General features: G+C 45.7%; 6 protein-coding genes across 6 annotated transcripts; 3 read left to right on the top strand and 3 right to left on the bottom strand.

Moving 5' to 3' along the window:
- Positions 1-348: 348 nt before the first annotated feature.
- On the top strand, positions 349-1,052 carry VTP01DRAFT_2298 (uncharacterized protein; the record flags this gene model as incomplete). Its single annotated transcript, XM_069380743.1, has 3 exons — positions 349-405; positions 483-749; positions 822-1,052. 3 exons carry the CDS (start codon positions 349-351, stop codon positions 1,050-1,052), a joined length of 555 nt encoding a protein of 184 aa, XP_069237801.1.
- Positions 1,053-1,577: 525 nt separating this feature from the next.
- Positions 1,578-2,394, bottom strand: VTP01DRAFT_2297 (uncharacterized protein; the record flags this gene model as incomplete). The annotated part of the gene is made up of 4 exons (XM_069380742.1): positions 1,578-1,983; positions 2,052-2,133; positions 2,193-2,267; positions 2,337-2,394. The coding sequence occupies 4 exons, from the start codon at positions 2,392-2,394 to the stop codon at positions 1,578-1,580; spliced, it is 621 nt and encodes a 206-aa protein (XP_069237800.1).
- Positions 2,395-3,595: 1,201 nt separating this feature from the next.
- VTP01DRAFT_2296 (uncharacterized protein) lies at positions 3,596-5,179 on the top strand (the record flags this gene model as incomplete). Its single annotated transcript, XM_069380741.1, has 3 exons — positions 3,596-4,033; positions 4,120-4,604; positions 4,666-5,179. The coding sequence occupies 3 exons, from the start codon at positions 3,596-3,598 to the stop codon at positions 5,177-5,179; spliced, it is 1,437 nt and encodes a 478-aa protein (XP_069237799.1).
- A 388-nt stretch (positions 5,180-5,567) lies between these two features.
- Positions 5,568-6,787, top strand: VTP01DRAFT_2295 (uncharacterized protein; the record flags this gene model as incomplete). Its single annotated transcript, XM_069380740.1, has 4 exons — positions 5,568-5,593; positions 5,657-6,557; positions 6,640-6,697; positions 6,756-6,787. The coding sequence occupies 4 exons, from the start codon at positions 5,568-5,570 to the stop codon at positions 6,785-6,787; spliced, it is 1,017 nt and encodes a 338-aa protein (XP_069237798.1).
- Positions 6,788-9,780: 2,993 nt separating this feature from the next.
- Positions 9,781-11,640, bottom strand: VTP01DRAFT_2294 (uncharacterized protein; the record flags this gene model as incomplete). The annotated part of the gene is made up of 8 exons (XM_069380739.1): positions 9,781-9,837; positions 9,915-10,251; positions 10,326-10,507; positions 10,581-10,895; positions 10,987-11,066; positions 11,127-11,192; positions 11,290-11,421; positions 11,487-11,640. The coding sequence occupies 8 exons, from the start codon at positions 11,638-11,640 to the stop codon at positions 9,781-9,783; spliced, it is 1,323 nt and encodes a 440-aa protein (XP_069237797.1).
- A 947-nt stretch (positions 11,641-12,587) lies between these two features.
- VTP01DRAFT_2293 (uncharacterized protein) lies at positions 12,588-19,775 on the bottom strand (the record flags this gene model as incomplete). Its single annotated transcript, XM_069380738.1, has 10 exons — positions 12,588-12,650; positions 12,745-13,338; positions 13,402-13,562; positions 13,614-13,674; positions 13,741-13,857; positions 13,926-14,187; positions 14,247-15,116; positions 15,181-15,393; positions 15,455-19,393; positions 19,453-19,775. The coding sequence occupies 10 exons, from the start codon at positions 19,773-19,775 to the stop codon at positions 12,588-12,590; spliced, it is 6,603 nt and encodes a 2,200-aa protein (XP_069237796.1).
- Between the last annotated feature and the right edge of the window lie 121 nt (positions 19,776-19,896).

Raw genomic sequence — 19,896 nt, 5'->3', positions numbered from 1 at the left:
GCAGAAGAAGCAACTGTATACAGTACTCTAGATGCGTATACGTCGCAGGAGAAGCAGTACCGCCTTGTACGACGCGCTTTCGATCAGCTTAGTGCGCTTGTTTCTTTTTCTTTTTTTCTGGATACAAAGTTACCTCTTAAAGACGCGCTTACTTTATGCAAACCAAAAACATGACAAAAAACGGTTTCTCAATATCGTATGTAATAAATCTTGAATATTTTTAATCTTCAAGCAAGGTCATTGATACCGTAGTGACAAGCAAGTAAGGGCAAATTGTTCCTTGTGCAACCCACTTAAAAATTCTTTCCAGTTGCTTCACCCTTCCCTCTCCTCCATCTCGCGTTCTAAATGAAGGAGTATAAGCTCGTTGTCCTGGGTTCAGGCGGTGTGGGTAAGTCAGCCTTGGTAAGTCATCTTGTACAAACAAGCCGCCCTTGGTCGTCATTACTTTTGCTTACACGGCAGCGGCATTGGTTATCTAGACCGTCCAGTTCGTGCAGTCCATCTTTGTTGAAAAGTATGATCCGACCATTGAGGATTCGTACCGCAAGCAAGTGGAGGTCGACGGCCAGCAGTGCGTGCTCGAAATTCTCGATACAGCGGGCACTGAACAGTTCACGGCTATGCGAGACTTGTACATGAAAAACGGCCAAGGTTTCTTACTCGTGTATTCTATCACAAGCATAGTCACCCTTAGTGATCTTCACGACCTCCGAGACCAGATTGTAAACGTCAAGGGGACCGAGAATGTAAGAAAGAAAGAATGAAAGAATTTTTTGTGGTCTGTGTCTTACGATGATATCTAACAACATACAAACCAGGTGCCAATGGTTCTGGTTGGCAACAAATGCGATCTGGAGGATGAACGAATGGTATCGACGCAGCAAGGGATGATGTTATCGCGGCAATGGGGCGATAGACCGTTTTACGAGACATCGGCACGATACAAGGTCAACGTGGACGAGGTTTTCTTTGACGTTGTCAGACAAATCAACAAGCAGTTGCCTGGACGAGACAAGAAGAACAAGAAGATCAAGTGTCAGATACTGTAATTTGATAGAGACAAAAAGAACTCAAACCAGATATCCACAACTATTACTGCGCTTTTCCTTATACCGTTACCGTTTTTCTTTTTCTTTTGCCTTTTTTCTTTTTTACCTTTTCGTTGAATGTGACGACTGGATCGCGTTGCATAACATTCCCCCAACCCTTTCTTCTTATTCCCTCTCTTTTCCCTCACCTGCTCGCTCCTTTTCTCTCCTCTCTCCTCTCTTTAGCCTATTTAATAATATTAGTAATCGTAGCGTACAATCCAGGTACACGTCGTCAAATGTCCCCTCGACGGTTAAATGTTGCTCGTTTACCATACATGAATAATTGTGTCTTTACGAGTGAATCATTTACTTAAGCACTAATACTACTTGGGTTTATACATCTACAGCATTAAATAGAGAGAAAAGAAAAGCGATAGGACTAGATGAGAAAAAAACGCATCGGATTCGTAAAGGAAAGGAGGAGGAAAATGGAAGGCATATAGAGGAGAGCAGCGTATATAAAAATATATGCGTGAATTGCTATTACATGAGGATACAGCACTTGTCAGAGGAAGCGTCGGAGGAGTCGTGTGCGCCATAATGGTCGTGGTGCCTGCTGTCATGCATTTCTTCTTCCTTGTTGTAACGTCGAATGTTTCGGACGACCTGGTAGAATGCGTCGTCAACGTGTATGCGCTGCTTGGCCGAAGTCTCGATATACTCGCATCCAAATAGTTTTGCACGGTCACGACCTTCCTGGCTCGAAACTTGTCGCTCGTGTTCGAGATCGCACTTGTTGCCAATAAGCACCATAGGGAAATGATCGCGATCCTCGACGCGACAGATCTGCCGATAGAACGTATCGATTTCCTCCAAGGACATGCGTGAGGTGATGGAGAAAACCAGCAAGAAACCTTCGCCGTTACGCATATATTGTTCCCGCATAGCGCTATGCAACAAAAAGGTTTAGGCTCTCTTTCCCAGCCATCCCGCTCGTCCCCCGTCCGGCCGTTTTACCTGTATTCTTCCTGGCCAGCGGTGTCAAGGACGTCCAGCAACGCCGTCTCGGAATCGATAACGCATTGCTTGCGATATGAGTCTAATTTTTTCAAAAAGCCGTGAGCAAGAATACTAGCTTAAATCCGAGGAGGAACTTGCCTTCAATGGTTGGATCATATTCATCGACGAAATGCGACTGTATAAACTGGATAGTCAGGGCAGACTTACCGACGCCTAGCAGCAGTCAAGTTGAGTTGAGAGCCCACGCACGCACGTTAGATAGAATGACAGGATCGGGCTTACCTCCCCCGCCGACCATGACGAGCTTATATTCGCGGACAAAGGAAGACGGCTTTGACATTGCGTTTCAGGTGAATCGTCAGAGATGAGAGTATGGAATAGAAGCGAACGGCTCGAGTGGGAAAGGCAAAAGAATTGTAGCGGTACATAGTTATCCAAATGTGGGATGGCTCCCCTTCCTGTACGTTGCACAGCAAATTTCCAGTGATCCACTCACTCTGTGATCCTGAAAGGGAACATTTTTTTCTTTCTGCTGCTCGTTGTCGCATAAGCAGAGAGCAACAACAACAACAACCCCATCCCCCGCAACAAGCACGCCACATCTCCTTTCCCCTTTGTCACCTTCTTTCATCCTGTTGCTATCAATGTATGTACGTTGGAACCTGGAACTGGATGTCTTTCCAGATTGTATACTGTAAGGTATCCTTGCTTTCCTGCTGCTAATTACAACACATTCGAGGTACATGCGTGCGAGAAGCAGCAATTGAAACAGGATCCTGCGCTTTTTTGATAAGATTGCTTATAATGACGGTAATGTTCCTGGGCTTGGAGTGGATCACATTAATTTCCAGTCGGTAGATCCGATAATGCGACTACATAGTTCCGAAATGCATGTTTCAGATGAGGTGACCAACAGCAGCAGTGAGAATATCGCTTCGAGCCGAGCCACAGCTAATGTCGCTCAATCTTCCTCTTGATATCATATCAATATCAGAGAGAACTCTTGCATAGGAAAGGATGTTCTGTGGGTTGAAAGAGATCTGCAGAAGATGATGACAAGGCCGTTGCGGTTTGATACACCGGAGGAGCACAATACATATTTCGTGCGATAAAAGGAACCGAGATAATTCATAGCAAGCACTATTACAGCTTATCTATTTAATGAGCTCCATGTATATATCAACTGCAGTGTTAAACATACAGTACATGCAATCAATTTGGTATTCGCTCCATTGTTATCTTCAATGAAATTTAGGTGGCTGACCAGCGAGCACATGCGATTTCTGAGAAGTTAAAACTGGCGCCAGATTAATAAGCTGTAACATATACGCGATGATGATCCTTTGATACATAGATTGAATCATATCTTCCTTGACAACGAATTAACCACCACCGTTGTTGTTGGTGCGCCGATGATAATGACGAGCATGCGGGAGCATGATTTTCCGTTTTTGTCGCACGGACCTATCAAAACTCAGGCGCCCTGAGAACCGACATAAAAACGCAACTCTCATTTCCACCAACCTGCTGGTCATTCGAGCATGACGCTCTTGCGACACCTGAGTCGCCGAGTTCAGGAGGTTGCAACCGTCCGTCGGCCGCTCCTGTCACATTGCAACAGTCACCTTGTGTTTTTCCCGAGATCTCATTTCAGCGAACCTTCCTCCTGGCACCAGCCTACTTTGCGATCGTATGTTAGACCGTCACCTCGATACCACCGCCACCAGCAGCAGCAGCAGTTTGTTCAGCTTCGTAACTTTCATGCTTCACGCCCACACCATGTCCCGCTCATCCCTTTACCCGCATTTTTACTATCTGCTTTCAAGACCGGCAAGTTCCTCAGTTTTGTATCACTATCGTCAAGGACGTCCCTCACGTTGCTACCGCATTCATTCTTCAAAATTGGCAAGAGACGACTGCTCTTGGCGAGTATTCCCTTCCTCGGCATCGTTGTGCTTGTTCTTGTCGGCTTGGATCAGGTTTATACATTGCTCATATCATTGTGGCCGCCATCGACGATTGTGTTTGCTAACCAAACAACAACAATGGAAATGTAAATATATAGGCAAATAATACATCGCGGCTGCGCCTCATCTATCTAAGCGAAGAGGAAGAAAAAGAACTCGTTGAGGAAACAGCAAACCAGCTACTGACAGCACAGGCCGGACTCATCGTTCCGCGAGAGGATGTCATGGTCAAAAGCTTGCAACAAATCGTCGACAACCTGGCCCGAGTGGCCGTAGATGACATTCGCGAACCTGTGCGGAAATACGACGATGCGGAAGATAAGGCACCCAAATTCACGGTTGATTTGATATGGGATAGCACGACCCTGAATGCTCTGTGCGTTGGCGAGCAAATTATCGTGTACGATCTGATGCTGCGAGCTATGCAGGCCGATTCGGACAAGATGGCTGCCATTTTGGCGCACGAAATCGCTCACAAGTTGCAGCGCCACGTCGTTGAACAGCATGGATTCGCGTCTCTCCTCATCATGCTCGGCGACATTTTTCGAGGCGTATTTTGGGGAGTCACGGATTCCCTCGGACCGTAAGTATTCGTTGTTGTAATTCTTCAGATATTATTATGGTAATGATATTTGTCTTTTCAGATTTACCAACGAAAAAATCAATGAATTGATTACGAACTTGATTACGCTAGAAACGGAAACAAAATACAACCGAAAACTAGAGCGAGAGGCTGACCTTGTCGGATTGAAGCTAATGGCCAAGGCAGGCTACGATCCAGAAACAGCTATCGAAGTATGGCAGACAATGGCTGCCATCGAAGACGAGGTCCAGAAGAGTACAACACCTGCTCCGGGTGACGCTGTTGCCTCTCCTGCTGAGAAACCACCAGAAACTTTGAGTTCCATTGTTGAAAGCTGGTTCGGCTCAAGTCATCCACCCAGCTTGGAGCGCATAGAATACATTCGGGAAAACATGAAGGAAGCTGTTGCTATCTACGAAGAATCCCTTCGAATCAACGGACCGCCAAAGGCGTACATTGCGCCGCCCAAGGAGGAAAAAGACAAGCCCGAACCTGCTGCGGTAGAACCAGTTCGTCCGTCTTGGTGGACCAGAGTGAAATCGTGGGTGTGGCCATCAGCAATACCGGCTGCCTAGATCCTTACATGCATCAGTTTACACGATATATGTATATGTATGATGATCGTAGCAGTATTGTTCTTTGCATCCTATTGTAAGAATACATTCTTGACACAGCGTGTGTGTGTACAAATATTGCAGCATCGGCAAAACTATTAGCAGATACGAGAACAATGATGGCTACAGCGCAGTAGTAGTTGCTTCAGACTGACTGCAGTATTCTTTCGCGTGTACGTATAATGTAAGCCGGTAAGGAGATGGCAACGTCATGCTTATGTGAGACAAACAAGCCCAAAAGCAAGGGTCTCCAAGCAAGAGTATATAAAGTTACCGAAACCGATGTTTATAAACGCGCGCCTTCTTCCTGCCTTCATTCAAGCCTTGAATAAATCCTTTTTTTAACAACATGCCTGCCAAAGTCGGAATCAATGGGTAAATTGTTTTTGGGAAGACCAAATTCATGCAGCGAAAAAATTGACCGTGTTGTGTATACAGTTTCGGTCGTATCGGCCGCATCGTGTTGCGTGCAGCTCTCTTGAAGAACGATGATGTTGAGATCGTATCTATCAACGACCCTTTCATCCCTCTCGACTACATGGTCTACATGTTCAAGTATGATACTGTGCACGGTCGGTTCCCCGGCACCGTTGAAGCCAAGAACAACAAGCTGGTTGTAAACGGCAAACAAATTAACGTGCACAACGAGATGGAGCCCAAGAACATCCCTTGGGGCAAGGAGGGCGTTGAATATGTCATTGAGTCTACCGGTGTTTTCACGAGCACCGAGAAAGCTCAAGCGCACATTGACGCTGGTGCCAAGCGCGTCATCATCAGCGCACCATCGCCCGACGCGCCAATGTATGTCTGCGGTGTCAACTTGGATGCGTACAACCCTGACCACAAGATTATCTCGAATGCGTCGTGCACCACCAACTGCCTGGCCCCCTTGGCTAAGGTCATCAACGACGAGTTTGGCATCGTGGAAGGGTTGATGTCCACCATCCACGCCACCACCGCTACCCAAAAGACCGTCGACGGCCCATCCCACAAGGACTGGCGCTCCGGCCGTGGTAACAACCCCAACATTATCCCTGCCAGCACCGGCGCCGCCAAGGCTGTTGGCAAAGTCATCCCTGCACTCAACGGCAAGTTGACTGGCATGGCCTTCCGTGTACCAACCCCCGATGTCTCCGTCGTCGACTTGACTGTCCGACTACAGAAGGCCGCTTCCTATGACCAGATCAAAGCCGCCATCAAGAAGGCAGCCGAAGGCCCGCTCAAGGGTATCCTTGCTTACACAGAGGACCAGGTCGTCTCTGCTGACTTTATCGGCGATCCTAACAGCTCCATCTTTGATGCCAAGGCTGGTATTTCTCTCAACGACAACTTCGTCAAGGTATATATGTATATATATATTTACATTGAATGTAGAAAACTCTGCTTTATTCGCCAAACACTCATATCTTCTTCTTACGTAGCTTGTAAGCTGGTACGACAACGAGTTTGGCTACTCTTGCCGCATCGTCGACCTTGCTGGTAAGTGCCGTAAGTAGTACAATTCAGTTATCCAAAATGCTCACTCGTTTTTCTTTAGCCTTTGTTGCCAAGAAGGACGGTGCCGTTTAAATATTGCAGATGAATGCTTGCTTTCTAATAAACTCGACACTGAGCGATGTAAATACGTAAAGCACATAGTCGCATTATGTTTCTTGTGCGGGTATATAAACAGAAATGGTGCAAAATCAGAGTTTCTCTAAACTGACCTGTTATCTTTCATGAAACCAACGATGTTTCGTGGAATTTTCTTTCTGAGCCATTTGCTACAGAAGGCGTTGCTGGACGGCGCATGAAGCAGAAGACCCTTTGAAGAATTGTTGGATCTCATTTTCAGCGAAGCCCTCGCAATCGAGATCTTAGAATGGAAGGCTGGTCTAAATGTACACTCATCTCGAGGTTATACATTATGCATTTCGGAAGAGTGTCACCAACACGCATTTCCACTTTACACTCTTTCTAAAAATTAATCAGTAATCATACGATCGTCTTCTTCATCACCATCACGTTCATTATGGGGAAGTCTGCACCAAGAAGTGTTGAGGATAAACGGCCGTCCAATTTAGCTGCTGGAATATGAAATGCCTCGGCTTTGCTAACTCCTTTCCATTTTTTCCTGAATTAAAGACATCCAGTTATTCCGGCACAAGGATGAGCTGTACGGAAAGAGTTGTGTAAGTGTTTATTGGTATCGTTCATGTCAATCAATGCTTATAGAGCCAAGGTTTATTATTCCATAATATCTGTTGACGCCTGAATCGTCAGGTATCCATTAAATTCGCTGTGCATATTCACTTGATATCAAGAACGGCGTTCAGTTAGATAAGGCCACCACATTGCCCTATCCTACTTATACTATAGAATAATAATGTCGCAGGAAGGTGAACTCGAATAAGCGATGCTTGTTCGTTTGTGTAGGCCGTCTGTATCTATTGATTTTTTGCACTAAAGTCAGTTAGAATTCGAGAAAGGATGACAGAAGGGCCGCTCACATGACGTACGAATTTTTCCTCAACTGCTAAGACATCGACTGATCGATCTTTTCATGGTTGCATTCTATCTTAAATAATGCAGGTGGACGCGTATATGACAGACTCCTTTTTCTTCTTGAATCTTTGCAGGGATGCGCACCTCGACATTCACATAGATATCAAGGTATTCTCATTTATCTCCATCATTATCTTACTTTACAAAGTTCTAGGCATGGATATGGAAGAAGCTCATCGAGTCAGAAATTCAACGAAAAATACTTACATAGCATTACAACGTAATTCACCTATACTCTATCTTAAAAGCCATGCGTCACCACTTTCTTGTGTTCGTCCTTTTTGCTGCCTTGCTCGCCTTCGCCTCACTAGGCTCTGCTGTCTGACCGCTCACTGTGGAGGAAGCCACTGTGGCGATTGAGGGATGCGCACCAGAATGTACAAATCTCAAGGAAAAATCTCCTCTGGAAGTTGTGGACTGCGGGGAAATATGCAGGGTAAATGTCGTTTAGCCATCCTAGCAAGCAAAAGATGCAGGTAAAGCTTTCAGCTCTTTGATACGAGTCCAAATTTGATATCTGAGCAGGTGAAAACATGAACTATTTAGATATTGCACACATCAACTTCTACATAGCTTTGCCGGCGATAATAAAGATCAGCTTTACAGACATTCGTACCTTCATGTGAGGCCAGTCAACCGAAGATATGGGAGACACACACGTTTTTTCTTTTTTTTTTTTTTCAAGGTTTACAATCCATTACAATTCTTGAAATCAAAGATTTGGCACGATTCAATTCCGAGGGCTTCGAGAAAGCAGTGTAAATTGATATTATTCTTTACAAGTGCTCCACGCTTCGCTTCGCTCGCTGCGCTTGGTCCGCTGAAGCTCATGGCTGATCCGAGTCTGTAGAATAAACTCGCTTGGCCTCCATAAACCTCCATTTTCCGGCGGTTTTGCATCTGCTTCGCTAGTGCAAGCACAGCGTCATCGAATTCCGGTTTATTCAGACCGGGGCTCGCATGAATCAATGTTTGAAAGAATACTACACCTAAAATCTAGCTTCTTGCTGCTTCGAAACAGATCCGCAAACCGTCTTCTTATACTTGGCAGTAGATTCCTAGTAAGACTCCTGCTGTCAACTTTCAAGTCTCGCTATTTTCAAGCAATATCCTGTAATCGAGACCTTGAAATTATCAGGAACTCACTGTAATAGCAGAAGGCTGTGTTTCTTGATAGAATAAAGCCTTTTGATCTAAAACAAACCGTGTGGAAAGAACAACACAGTTACCAAGAAGCTAGCGCTGCAGAGCAATATTATATAAATACTGCAATATTGGCAGAATCAATATCTTTGTAAGTTCAATCACATTTCTGCATAGCATGATATCTCAAAAGAACTGCTCAATGTGTCTCGAGCGATTCACTGTATACGGACGTATATTCCAAACACGGCTATTCCAAATTGTCTTTTTTTTTTTTTTTTTTTTGAAGCTTCCACATGCAACACAGAGAAAGAGTCCCTGAATTAGGGAGCGATATAACCTGACATGTTATCCAGACAAACACATGCTGTGCGCTCTTCTGTAGTAAAGAAATAAACTGACATAGACCTACCAGTGGCATAATAATGTCTCAAAAATCCACGACTTAAAATCGAAATATACTGCGAGGCCAGCTCGCCCTCACATAGTTGTTCTGCTAGTCAGAAAGAGGAAGTTGCTAAAGCGAAGCAGCAGCGGCAGCAACAAATTCGGAGCGTCGCTCGATTGTCTACTTGTTATATCAGCGTGGATGCGTAAGATGAGTGAACGTGGTAGATTGAACCCGTCATACTAAACAAGCCGTCCAGCTCAGAAGAGAGCAGATACTGACTTGCTATGTAGATATTGCGATAATAAAGTGCTTTGAGAGTCGTTTTGCTTTTTGTATGATTACGAAATTAACAAGAGTAAAAAGAAATGAAGTAGACAAGAACAAGCAATAAACAAGAAGGGAGTATCGAAAGTCAGATGGTATAAGGTTGGATGATGGCGTGCTGGTGATAAGTGGATGAGTGATGGTGGTTGTATGATCGATTCTAGCTGTTGTTATATTGATAATTGCGGAGCGCAGCTCTGCTGAGAGTCGGGAATGGCTGACAACAGATGTATATTAGTCTTAATATGTCCCGTTACTCGAGTCATTCACGAGACTTATTCGTGATGAATAAACCTTTTGCTCATGCAGCATCTCCTCTTCGTCGTCCTCGAGATGTTGGCGATGACGGCCTTGGCTTGTTGGTCGATACGAAGGTTCCATGTATTCGAGTGGGATGCTGCTAGCTACAGGAGACATAGCATTTACTGTAGTTGGCATGCCCGCTCCTGCTGATACGTAGGACCCTTGTTCGACTGCTCGTTGATGCTGCTTAAAGTCTTCGAAAGCGCTTCGACTCAGCGACGTGTGCTCGTTCGTCATGGTCGATACGTACTCTGTGCCGTAGGTTTGCGAAGAAGACTTTTCTTGCGACGAGGATTTGCTACCGAAAAAATTGGGACGCTGGCTCGGGCTTGTAATATTTTTAGTAAGTATATTATGCCTGGCTTTGGCCCGCGAGAACAAAATAAGAGACGCTTTACTTACTTTAAGATAATCGAGGCATTTAGGCAGAAGCATCCTAGAGGACCGAGGTATGTCCAAAATGCAGAGAGCGTGACGCTACCTGCAGTGCTTGTAAGAATTCGGTCGCGCAGGGCACTGTACAAGATGCACTGTGCTGCGAATCCCAGCAATATACCGGCAATGAGAAGCATCACAGCACGGATCTGAACACACACATAGAAAAATGTGAATGTAAACACACGAAATTCTCTCTCTTGTAAAATACGAGAGTCTTGCCTTGAAAATACCGGTCTTAATGGCCAGATAGCGAGCACCACCAGGCTGCATTTTCGTCAAATGTACGTTCAAAATGTTTACGAGACGGATACCGGAGAACAGAAGCGCGGTTGTCAAGGAAAGGCAGTGGAACGTCCAGACGCTATAGTGCGTTCGCACAAGCACCTGCGCAACGTAGGGGTATCTATCGGAAATAGCGCCTTCGGTGACGGCAATTGCATTGTTAAGTGTGAACGGTGTAAAGAAGATGGCGCCGCCAATCACATCGACAACACGCGGTGACGGTAACCAGCCAGTCGATATGGCTTTGTGGCTCTGAAAAGAAAAGGTTATTACCGGTACACATCATCTTCTCACGCACACGGTTTCTGTGTGCATGCACTTGCATTGCATTGTCTTTGCTTACCTCTGCAAGTGTTTGTGCTATACCGACTAGGTACAATGCAAAGGCGCCGTAGCCAAACTGCCACGGGAATTCAAAAAGAACTGCATTGTGATTTTAGTAAGTACAGTCCCGAGTAAACGTGGAGAGTATACTTTACATACATGATCGTGCTGCCAAATTGTCATGCACTAGGTCGCCTACTAAAATGACGGAACTTACAAGACGCACTGAGAGCGAAAAAGAAAAATGTATATCAAAATAGGACATGATCAGTTCTAGAATGAGCACTGTCTTCACACGCAGATACTTGTGGCGATGACTTACTCAGATTATACAGACTTAGCGACAAAACCATACACTCAATAGGTTTTGGCCGCAAGCATCCACGCTGCGCTGATCGCCGTTCAAGCAACGAGTGGCCCTTTATAACCATGCGGTAGAATAACAAAGAGAAGCCTAAACTTGACTGAGCCGTTTTGGATCTTGGGACACATTAAAGTGATCTATTGTTAGGATCTTACCCATGATAGAGACGACGGCGGACAAGGCAATGTTGATGACAAAGATATAGTACAAGTAGTCTGCCTCTTCGCAGTCATGGATGGTGAGTCGCCAATCGCAGTGGCATTTGCCGTTGACACAGAGACGCTCTATGCCTGTGTAGGTGATATCCATGATCTGCTAGATCAAGATCCTCCAAAAAGAAAAAGAAAAAGAAAAAGGGAGGAAAAAAAAGGAAATGAAAAAGTAGTGGGAAAGAGATAGAAGAATCGTTTGTAGCACGTTTCTCCTCTCTGTTATCCTTTGGCCGGGAACACGGACGTGTGAAGTTTGTCGGACTCGCAACGACGTTTTTATCTGTCACGCTCGCTGCTTCCTCCCCCTGCTGCTGGTGGGTGCCACAACATAGTTGCAAAGCAGTGGTGGACCAGGACGAAGATGCCACCCACTACTCCTTACGGGCGGCCACGTACGACGAACTACGTAAAAACAACTTAATTGTCTCTGTTCTCCCATTTTCTCTTTTTACAGCCTGCAGAGCGGAGATGCATTGCCTGGTTACTGTATGTATTCATTTTATAACAACTGCTAATTGGCAATACGTTACACTGACCGCTTCCCATGCCTCTTCTGTCAATTGCGCAATGAACTCAGATAGTGGTAAAGCAGGCAGCATTCATTGCTGTCCCCAGCTTAGCACCGTAACACAAACCATCCTATCTGGAAAAGAAAATAGGTTATATGTAGCTTTTGAGTAAATGCATCAGGTATGGTTTACCTCAAGTACTGTTGATGCTCGGTCAGCTGAGAACGACGATGCACATGGCGATAAACCTGCAGTGTAGATCTTCTTAGACGGTCGTGCCTTTACAGACGTTACGCCTTAAATCCTATCCCTAAAATAGGATTCTAGGCCCGAGTTGCGGTTGTACGGAATGCGCTCGCCACGTTCATCAGTGCAGCAGCTGTGTACAACCATTATCCAACCATAAATGAGGAAATTAATAGCTCAAGATTTGTTTATTACTATCTAGCTTTGGATTTTCTTGCTACATATGTACATGCTTCAGCGTTGCAGTGAAAAGGGATGATTGAAAAAAATACTACTTCTCAAAATAACTTTACGAAGGAGGAGGAGGACGAGGATGAGGTGGATGCGGTGGTCGACGAGGGGCCGGATTTGTCTGCAAAGGCATAATGTTAATTCACTTGTTCCGTTTCCCCCCTTGTACAAGATATATAATCTGTACTTCTTTTGTGTTCCATCCCTCTTCTTACCTTTGGCTTCTTGTTGATATAGATATTCGGCGGCGGTCTTCGCAGAAGTCCTGAAGATCCAGCAGGTCGTGAACCTGAGGATAAGGAAGCATTTGCCGCCGAGGAATTGATGGGAGGTTGTCCGAGCGATGCTCTGTACTGCGCCAACGTGAGCCTTTGAGGAGCAGGAGGTCTCTGGGGTCTCGTAGGAGGCACTGCATTTTGCTGTTGCTTGGGAACACTGTTGTTATTCTCTGGTGATCCGCGATCAGGGCGTTGCGGAGACCCAGCGGCGGGCTTTTTTTCCTTGGGATCAGCTGCACCTGGTGCCATTTCAGTGTCACGATCAGCGCTGCTACTCGTGACCTCTGCCAACGTAGTACAATCCTTGCGGCGTGCAGATCCAGTGTCAGTGTTGTCGTTGTTGTTGTTGCTGCCGATCGATCGATTGTCGTTCGTATCTTCTGCAACTGGCACAGAAATCTCCATTGGTCTTGCCGTAGACTTTGACGATGATAATCGATACTTCTTGCCTTCTTTGCGTGTCTCCATTTCGAAAAGATTAGCTGGCGGTTTGCCAGTAGTTAGTCGATGATCAAAGTAAGGTGCTCGTATCTAAAGCGTCAAGCAGATATTTTTAATACTCAAATTCATACGTAGTTTCTGTTATCGACTTACATTGACAAGTAATCTTCGAGACTTGGCATCCTCGACTAATTCTCTCCAGTATTCATTTCTCAGAAGCGACTGCTTGTGGCCGAGAACAAGCAAACTGCATTTTGCACGAGTTAGGCCAACGTTCATACGGCGTATGTCCGATAAGAAACCAATGCCTCGATCTGTACAGATGTTAAAAAATCAATTCTGCAGTTCATTGACTTAATATTTACCTGATCCAGCTCTGACGCAGGAGAAGATGATGATATCTTTTTCTTGACCTTGGAAACCGTCCTAAAACATATATATTTCAGCACACAAAGTAAGGCTATGGAAAAGAGAAGCCTTTGGAGCACTTACAACCGTGTTGAAATCAATAACTTGGAGAACTTTTGGTCCATACCGTTTTTCAAATCTCGACTTTAGTTGACTTAGCTGCTGCTTGTAAGGGGTGATAATTCCGATACGATATGCAAACTTTGCCGAGAAATTAAAAAAGTTAGCAACATTCCTAATCAGCAAGTGCGCATTGCATAGTAGTTTACCTTGACATCCGGTAAACGTGCAGCCAATAAATCCACCAGAGTGACAGCTGCCTCCGCTTCGGCCGAGTTGTAGAACGATTGTCCAGACCCTGACTTTTCTACACCTTCTTCGACGTTGTAGAAACAGTACGGTGGGAAAGCACGCAACGAATGCCAAGGTGCCTTTGTCGCAAGCGCCATATCCGGTCCATCCAAAAGCCGAGCATTGTAAAACAGTTTGCTGGGGAACCGGCTAATTTCAGGGTGCATACGGTACTGGATACTAAAATTGAAGAGGTTAGTGTGAGATGACGACAGTGTTCCGGGTACCTGGAGAATTACCTAAGCAAGTACACATTATCCGGTGCATTCTTTTGCAGGCGTACAAACAAGCTCTGCTCGTAGGAGTATTTTGCAGCCAACAGTGACAAAACTGTTGGTGGAAGTTGGTTGGGATCGCCAACGAGGATGCACCGTTTGCAGTCGTATTTGAGGGGGATAAGTGAACTGATTTCAATCGACTGCGCTGCCTCATCCACAATCACCGTTTCAAACGTTAGACCAGCGCTCGTCAAGTTTTCATGCCCGCTGCTGCTCAGTGTGCAGCAAACAACATCGGCGCGGTTAAAGACTTGCTGTCGAGCTCGTAACCTGGAGACTTCAAGGTCCCGGTTGTAGTCTTTTTGTTCTTCATACACTGACTTGATCATTGTTTTGGTCTTGTTGCGCTGGTTAATCAATTCTTTTTGTTTATCGCGTAGACTGTACATTTGATTTCTGTCAGTGCACTCGGACAGCTTTCGCTCAATGTCGTCGATATCCAGCTGAAGCTTGCGAACTTGATCCGCGAGCGCATCGCGTCGTTTGGCAAAACCTTTGCTTGTCTCCTTGTCTTGCGCTGATAGCTCCATTTCCTTCTCGATCAGCCTGTCCAGCAAGAGATCTTTTACGCTGGCATTGACACCTTCTATAGTACCGACACGAACAACATTCGGTCTGACAACTCCATACACTGTCGATACTCCTTCTTGAAGTCGTTTGGCGATTTCATCCACGGCTGCGTTGCTAGGAGCACAGACCATGATCTTGTTTTTGGCACCGCGGTTGGAAGTATCTGGACCGATACTGATGGCATTCGTCGGTTGTTTTTGTTCTTCAAGTAACGACACGATCAAGCCCAAAATCGTTTTCGTCTTTCCAGTACCGGGAGGTCTAAGTAGACGGTAAATAAAGGCTCTAACATATAATAACATAGATGGCATTGACGAAGACTTACCCTTGGATAAGTGTGAAGCCTCGTTTCTTGTCTAAAGCGCCGGAGATGGCTTCAGCTTGCGGCTCATTTAGACCGTATTTTCGGATAAGTCGGTGTATATTCTTCTCTGTGACCTTTGGCATGGGCGACGGTCGTGGTTCCAGGATATCCTTGGCAAGTTCATAATGCTCCATTCCCTGGAGAGCAGCGTATTCACGCTGTGCCGTGGTAAGACTAAAACACGCAAATCTGCTTAGATATCCAGAGAGCAGCATTGTTTTAGACATTCGCTTACCTGAACATTCGCACTATGCGCCAAGAGCTTTTTGGCGACAATGAATTTAACAGGGTGATGCGGTCTGGAGGAAAGAACGTTCGCACGGTGATGGATGCAATTCCTTGACGCTGCGAAGTACTTTGAACTTTTCCAAGAAAGTATCCTCCTGGTCGCATGGATGTTATCTTGGTATCGCTCCGGCGGAAGAAATCAGCTCCAAAGTGATTAGCAACGCATATCAAGTCATCCTGGAGGAAGGTGTTCATGGCAGATATCGAAACTTCAAAGGTGAGATCGACAAAGTCGCTCACGTGGCACCGCTCATGCAAAATGCATCGATCAACAATGTCATTCTCGTTGAGCATCTCTCTTGAACGAAGCAATTGCATCCAGACTTCTAGGAGTAACAATGGTTCAAATACAGAAATGTAGTCTTGATATGATGTGAATTTGTCCGGTACTTTGGTATAAATAGAAGTTGGGGTATCTGGTGGCACTTCGGTGTTGCTTGTAACATCCCATGAAAGAATGCTCTTGTAGAGTCGCTGGATATCCGGAGTCACTCGTTTGCGGCGCTGCTCGATTATTTGCATCTTCATCTTTTTGGCTGTTCTCAGCTGGGCATCTGGATTCTCCAGAAGTTTGATGGATCGCTTCTTTGGTGCCTCAAACAGAGCTCTCATGCTCGCCTTTTCTGCTTCTATAGCCTCCTTGCTGCGTGTCATGTCTTTGACAAGCTCTGATAATCCGGATGAACCTCCTTCATCGTCAGACGATGAAGAGTCAGAGGACGATCCGTCGTCTTGATGCTTGCGCTTTTGCGAAGAAGTCGCCATGGCGGACGGTGCCTTTGTCGCTGCCGTGAGACGCCGCTCTGCACGGAATTCTTCCCGCAGAGCCTTCATCTTGGAAAAACCCATCGATGGCGGCTTCAGCTTGCGGCCTGTAGATGTCACAGCGTATGTTGTAGGCTTCGTTGCCTGAGGAACGAATCGTGGACCTTGCTGCGTTGGGGTAGCAGCAGGATGCATAACCTTTTTGGATGCTTGTTGCCTGGCTTCTTGTTGCTGCTGCCATTGCTTCTGTATAGCTTCTGCCATGCTAGAAAGCTTCTTTTTTGACGTTGACGGTGTTGATGCTGTTGAAGATAACCTCCCGCCGAATGCAGTTGGGTCACTGCGCGGGCTCAAATCCTGCTGCTCGGCAGCTCCAGTGGTGTCTTTTGCATCGAACCAGTCATCCGGTATCTGTGAAAAATCGAAATCATCGAAGTCGTCAAAGTAATCGTCCGCTGCACCCTCGTCGTTGACTTGATCGATATTCATGGGCATATCTTCAACCATAGGCTTCTGTTCAGGTTCAGGTTCAGGTTCAGCGACGTATCTGCTAGATTGCTTCGCCTCCTCCAATTGCTTATTCGTGCTGGCGAAATACGTGGTAATTTTTTGACGAGTATTTTGACCGCTGACTTCGGAAGCTCTCGAAAATGCATGCTCTAGCTTGGCTTGACGCAGAATAGGTTTCAAACCAGTTGTTGTAGATGGTTTTGGAGGAGTAGGAGAAGGAGAAAATCTCTGCGGTGAGGCACGAGATGTCGTGTCGACTGTTTGCCATTCAATAATTTCTTCATCGCTGCTGTCCTGGAGATAAATGTTGTTTGCTGGCTCGTGCGCGCTAAGTGCAGTAAATAGCTGTTTCTTATCATCAATAAATAGATGCTGTTTATCCTCTGTAGTCATCAGCGTCGAACTCGATCCGACAACAGCGCCCATTAAACGTTCGTAGCTTTCCACCGAAATCTTGAGATGCACAAGTTGCAGCTCATGCAACATGTTGGTCAACAGTGACACGAGTTTCTTGAAAACAGACTCTCTGTTAAGAAATATCCATTGCGATATCGAATCCACGGCAGTGTTCACAACGTCGTACTCAAGTCTGCAAGCCGTTTCGGATTGTTTTTGGGAGACTGCATTGATAGCGTTTTGGAACAAAGATCTTGAACTAGTCAGAGTCGCAGCAATGTCAAACATCGGGTTGATGCAGGCAAGTACAGTCGAAGGCGAAAGTGTTTCTGCCCATCGAAGCGCTTTTACAAATACTAAATCAACCGCTTTCCAAGAAGCTTTCCAAAAATGCTTTACGATACTTTGCTCTCCAGCTCGCTCTGGATTGCGAGTTGCCGCCATTTTCTCAAGGTATCCGCCGCGTCCAGTCAGTGCTTGTGTCAATGGTAGCAGGATGTCGTTCAGTGGTACCACTGCATTCGATGCAACTACCGTGTCGTGCTGAAACGCATAATCATTGTAGTTATCCAGGAGAGTATTGAATACTGTTAGGAATTTTTGGGGCGACGCATCGTACATTTGGCTGAACGCTTTTGCTATCGTCGGTTTTCCGATCAGATGTGCAGTCAAAGCTTTCAAAGCTGCAATGCGGATATTATCGAGTGGATGACAGACGAGTTTCAGCATAGAATACAACGTATCTAAATTATCCAGAAACTGCTTCCAGCCCGACCAACGAAGTTCTGCGAGGATCTTGAGCGAGTATTCGACTGTCTTGTGGACCATCTGCATCTTTTTGAACGTCTTTTGTAGATCTGGAGTCGCCTTTTCGTGAACAGTAAAATCAACACTCGCCACGCCGGAATATAGTTCGATAACGAGTAGAGTCATCCTTAAGTCGATGTAGTTTGGTCTAGTGTATAAATTATATAAACCCTGCCACATTGTAAGAGTTGGTTCTTGGGCCGTTTTCTCTCCTTTGCATTGTGCCACCATGCTTTCCCGCAGCCAGATACTTTCTCGTCGTAAAAGCACAGATACAGTTTCTGCTGTTTTTGGAGGTGCATCCTTAAGCGACTGTGGTTTTCCTTGCGTCGAACTGGCTGCAAAGGCGGCCAGGACCATGGCGTGATCAGATAAATCGGTGTACCCCTCCTTGTCGCCGCTGTTTTCTACGCTGTCTCGAACCATCTGCGCACCAAGTTCGGCGCAGCATGCTTTAAAGTTGTCGCACCAATTATCGAGTTGAAAGTAACCGAACAGCAGACGATAGACTTTATCCGTAGGTTGTTCCTTGTTTGATGCGGGGAGGGACAGCCACAGATGATACAGCCAAACAATAAAGCCTCTGAAGCGTACGACCAACTTTTCCTCGGGATACGCACTGCCATCGAGCTGCTTGACGTTGCCGGCATTTTCGGCTTGCGCGATCTTTATAGTTTCTTGAAACCCATTATGTTCACAAATTTGTGTAATAAGATTCTCGAAGTCTTTGTTTGGATTATTCTCTAAATCCCAAAACGCTTCACCCAGTTTCCGAGTCAGATCTGGTAGCGATTTGATGATTTCAGGAATTGGTGCGGTTTGTTTGAGCAATTGTTGCTGTAGGAACCGAGAGAAGGGTATATTTATTAAGGAGCGTGCCTTTTCTTGTGACAGGATGCCCATAGTTGCTCGAAATGCTTTCCATCGATCGGATAAGTCTCTGGCGAGCCTTGTAGGATAACTCGATGCCTCGTCTCCATCTGCTGTCATCCATTCCATTATAGGCTGCACATCCTCTTTTAATTCAGTGATGGTATGCTTTTCAGACGCAAACTTTTCCAGTAACTTGCGTGCCCAGAGACGCACAATTCGGTGATGGTGGAATGCAAGGATAATGAGGCCATTGGCTGTGGTTGTGTTCAGCACTGGAAAGTGGCCGATCTTTTGGAGGTTATCGAACATTTCACAGAACAGAGCATCGCAGTTATCCACTCGCAAAAGATCTGGAGAATATGCAACGTCCGTTATCAATGAAATAAGCTCGTCGTCAAGTGTAGCTGGCTGTGTTGGATTGTCCCGCCGAGACAAGGATTTGCGTCGCAACGTTGATAGTATTCTCTCCTTGTCGAAACCATGAAGAATACTGAAAAAGCTAACCACATCTTCGACCGAGAAAAGTTTCAGGTATCTAAGGAGTATGCTTTTAACATGACAAATTGCATACTATTAGAATTGCTAGTAACCAACCTTTCTCGCAAGGATGGTTTCGACAAGTGGTATTGCTCTACGCAGGCCACGCAGCTTGAAAGCTGCTCGGCAAGCTTTTGTTTATATTTCTGAATACTCTCGTGGTCAGGCAAGGAAAACAACCACAAGGATTCCTGAGCGATCGTATTTTCGGCTTCGGTGCACCACCAATGCGGCGAAGAGCTCGTCAGTAGGTATGCTAACAAGTCATTGTAAAATTGCGATTCCACAGCAGCGTCGGATGGGCTTGCATTTTTTCGAGCCAAAAGATCCAGTAGCTCTCTCAGGCGACGATCGCTGCGTACCGATTGATCGTGCGCCATCGCGCTGCGCGTGAAAAGGGCGTCGTGTTCGTGCTCGGCCGCGTTTAAATTTTTTTGACTGGGACCTGCTGCGGTAAATTGTTTGTTGCTATGCTTTTGATTCACAAGGGATACAAGCAGA

Source organism: Rhizomucor pusillus (genome assembly GCF_041956525.1).
Source record: "Rhizomucor pusillus strain CBS 183.67 unplaced genomic scaffold VTP01scaffold_12, whole genome shotgun sequence".
NCBI lineage: Eukaryota > Fungi > Mucoromycota > Mucoromycetes > Mucorales > Lichtheimiaceae > Rhizomucor > Rhizomucor pusillus.
Note: the sequence above shows the minus strand (reverse complement) of the source record. Positions and strands in the feature narration are given on the sequence as shown.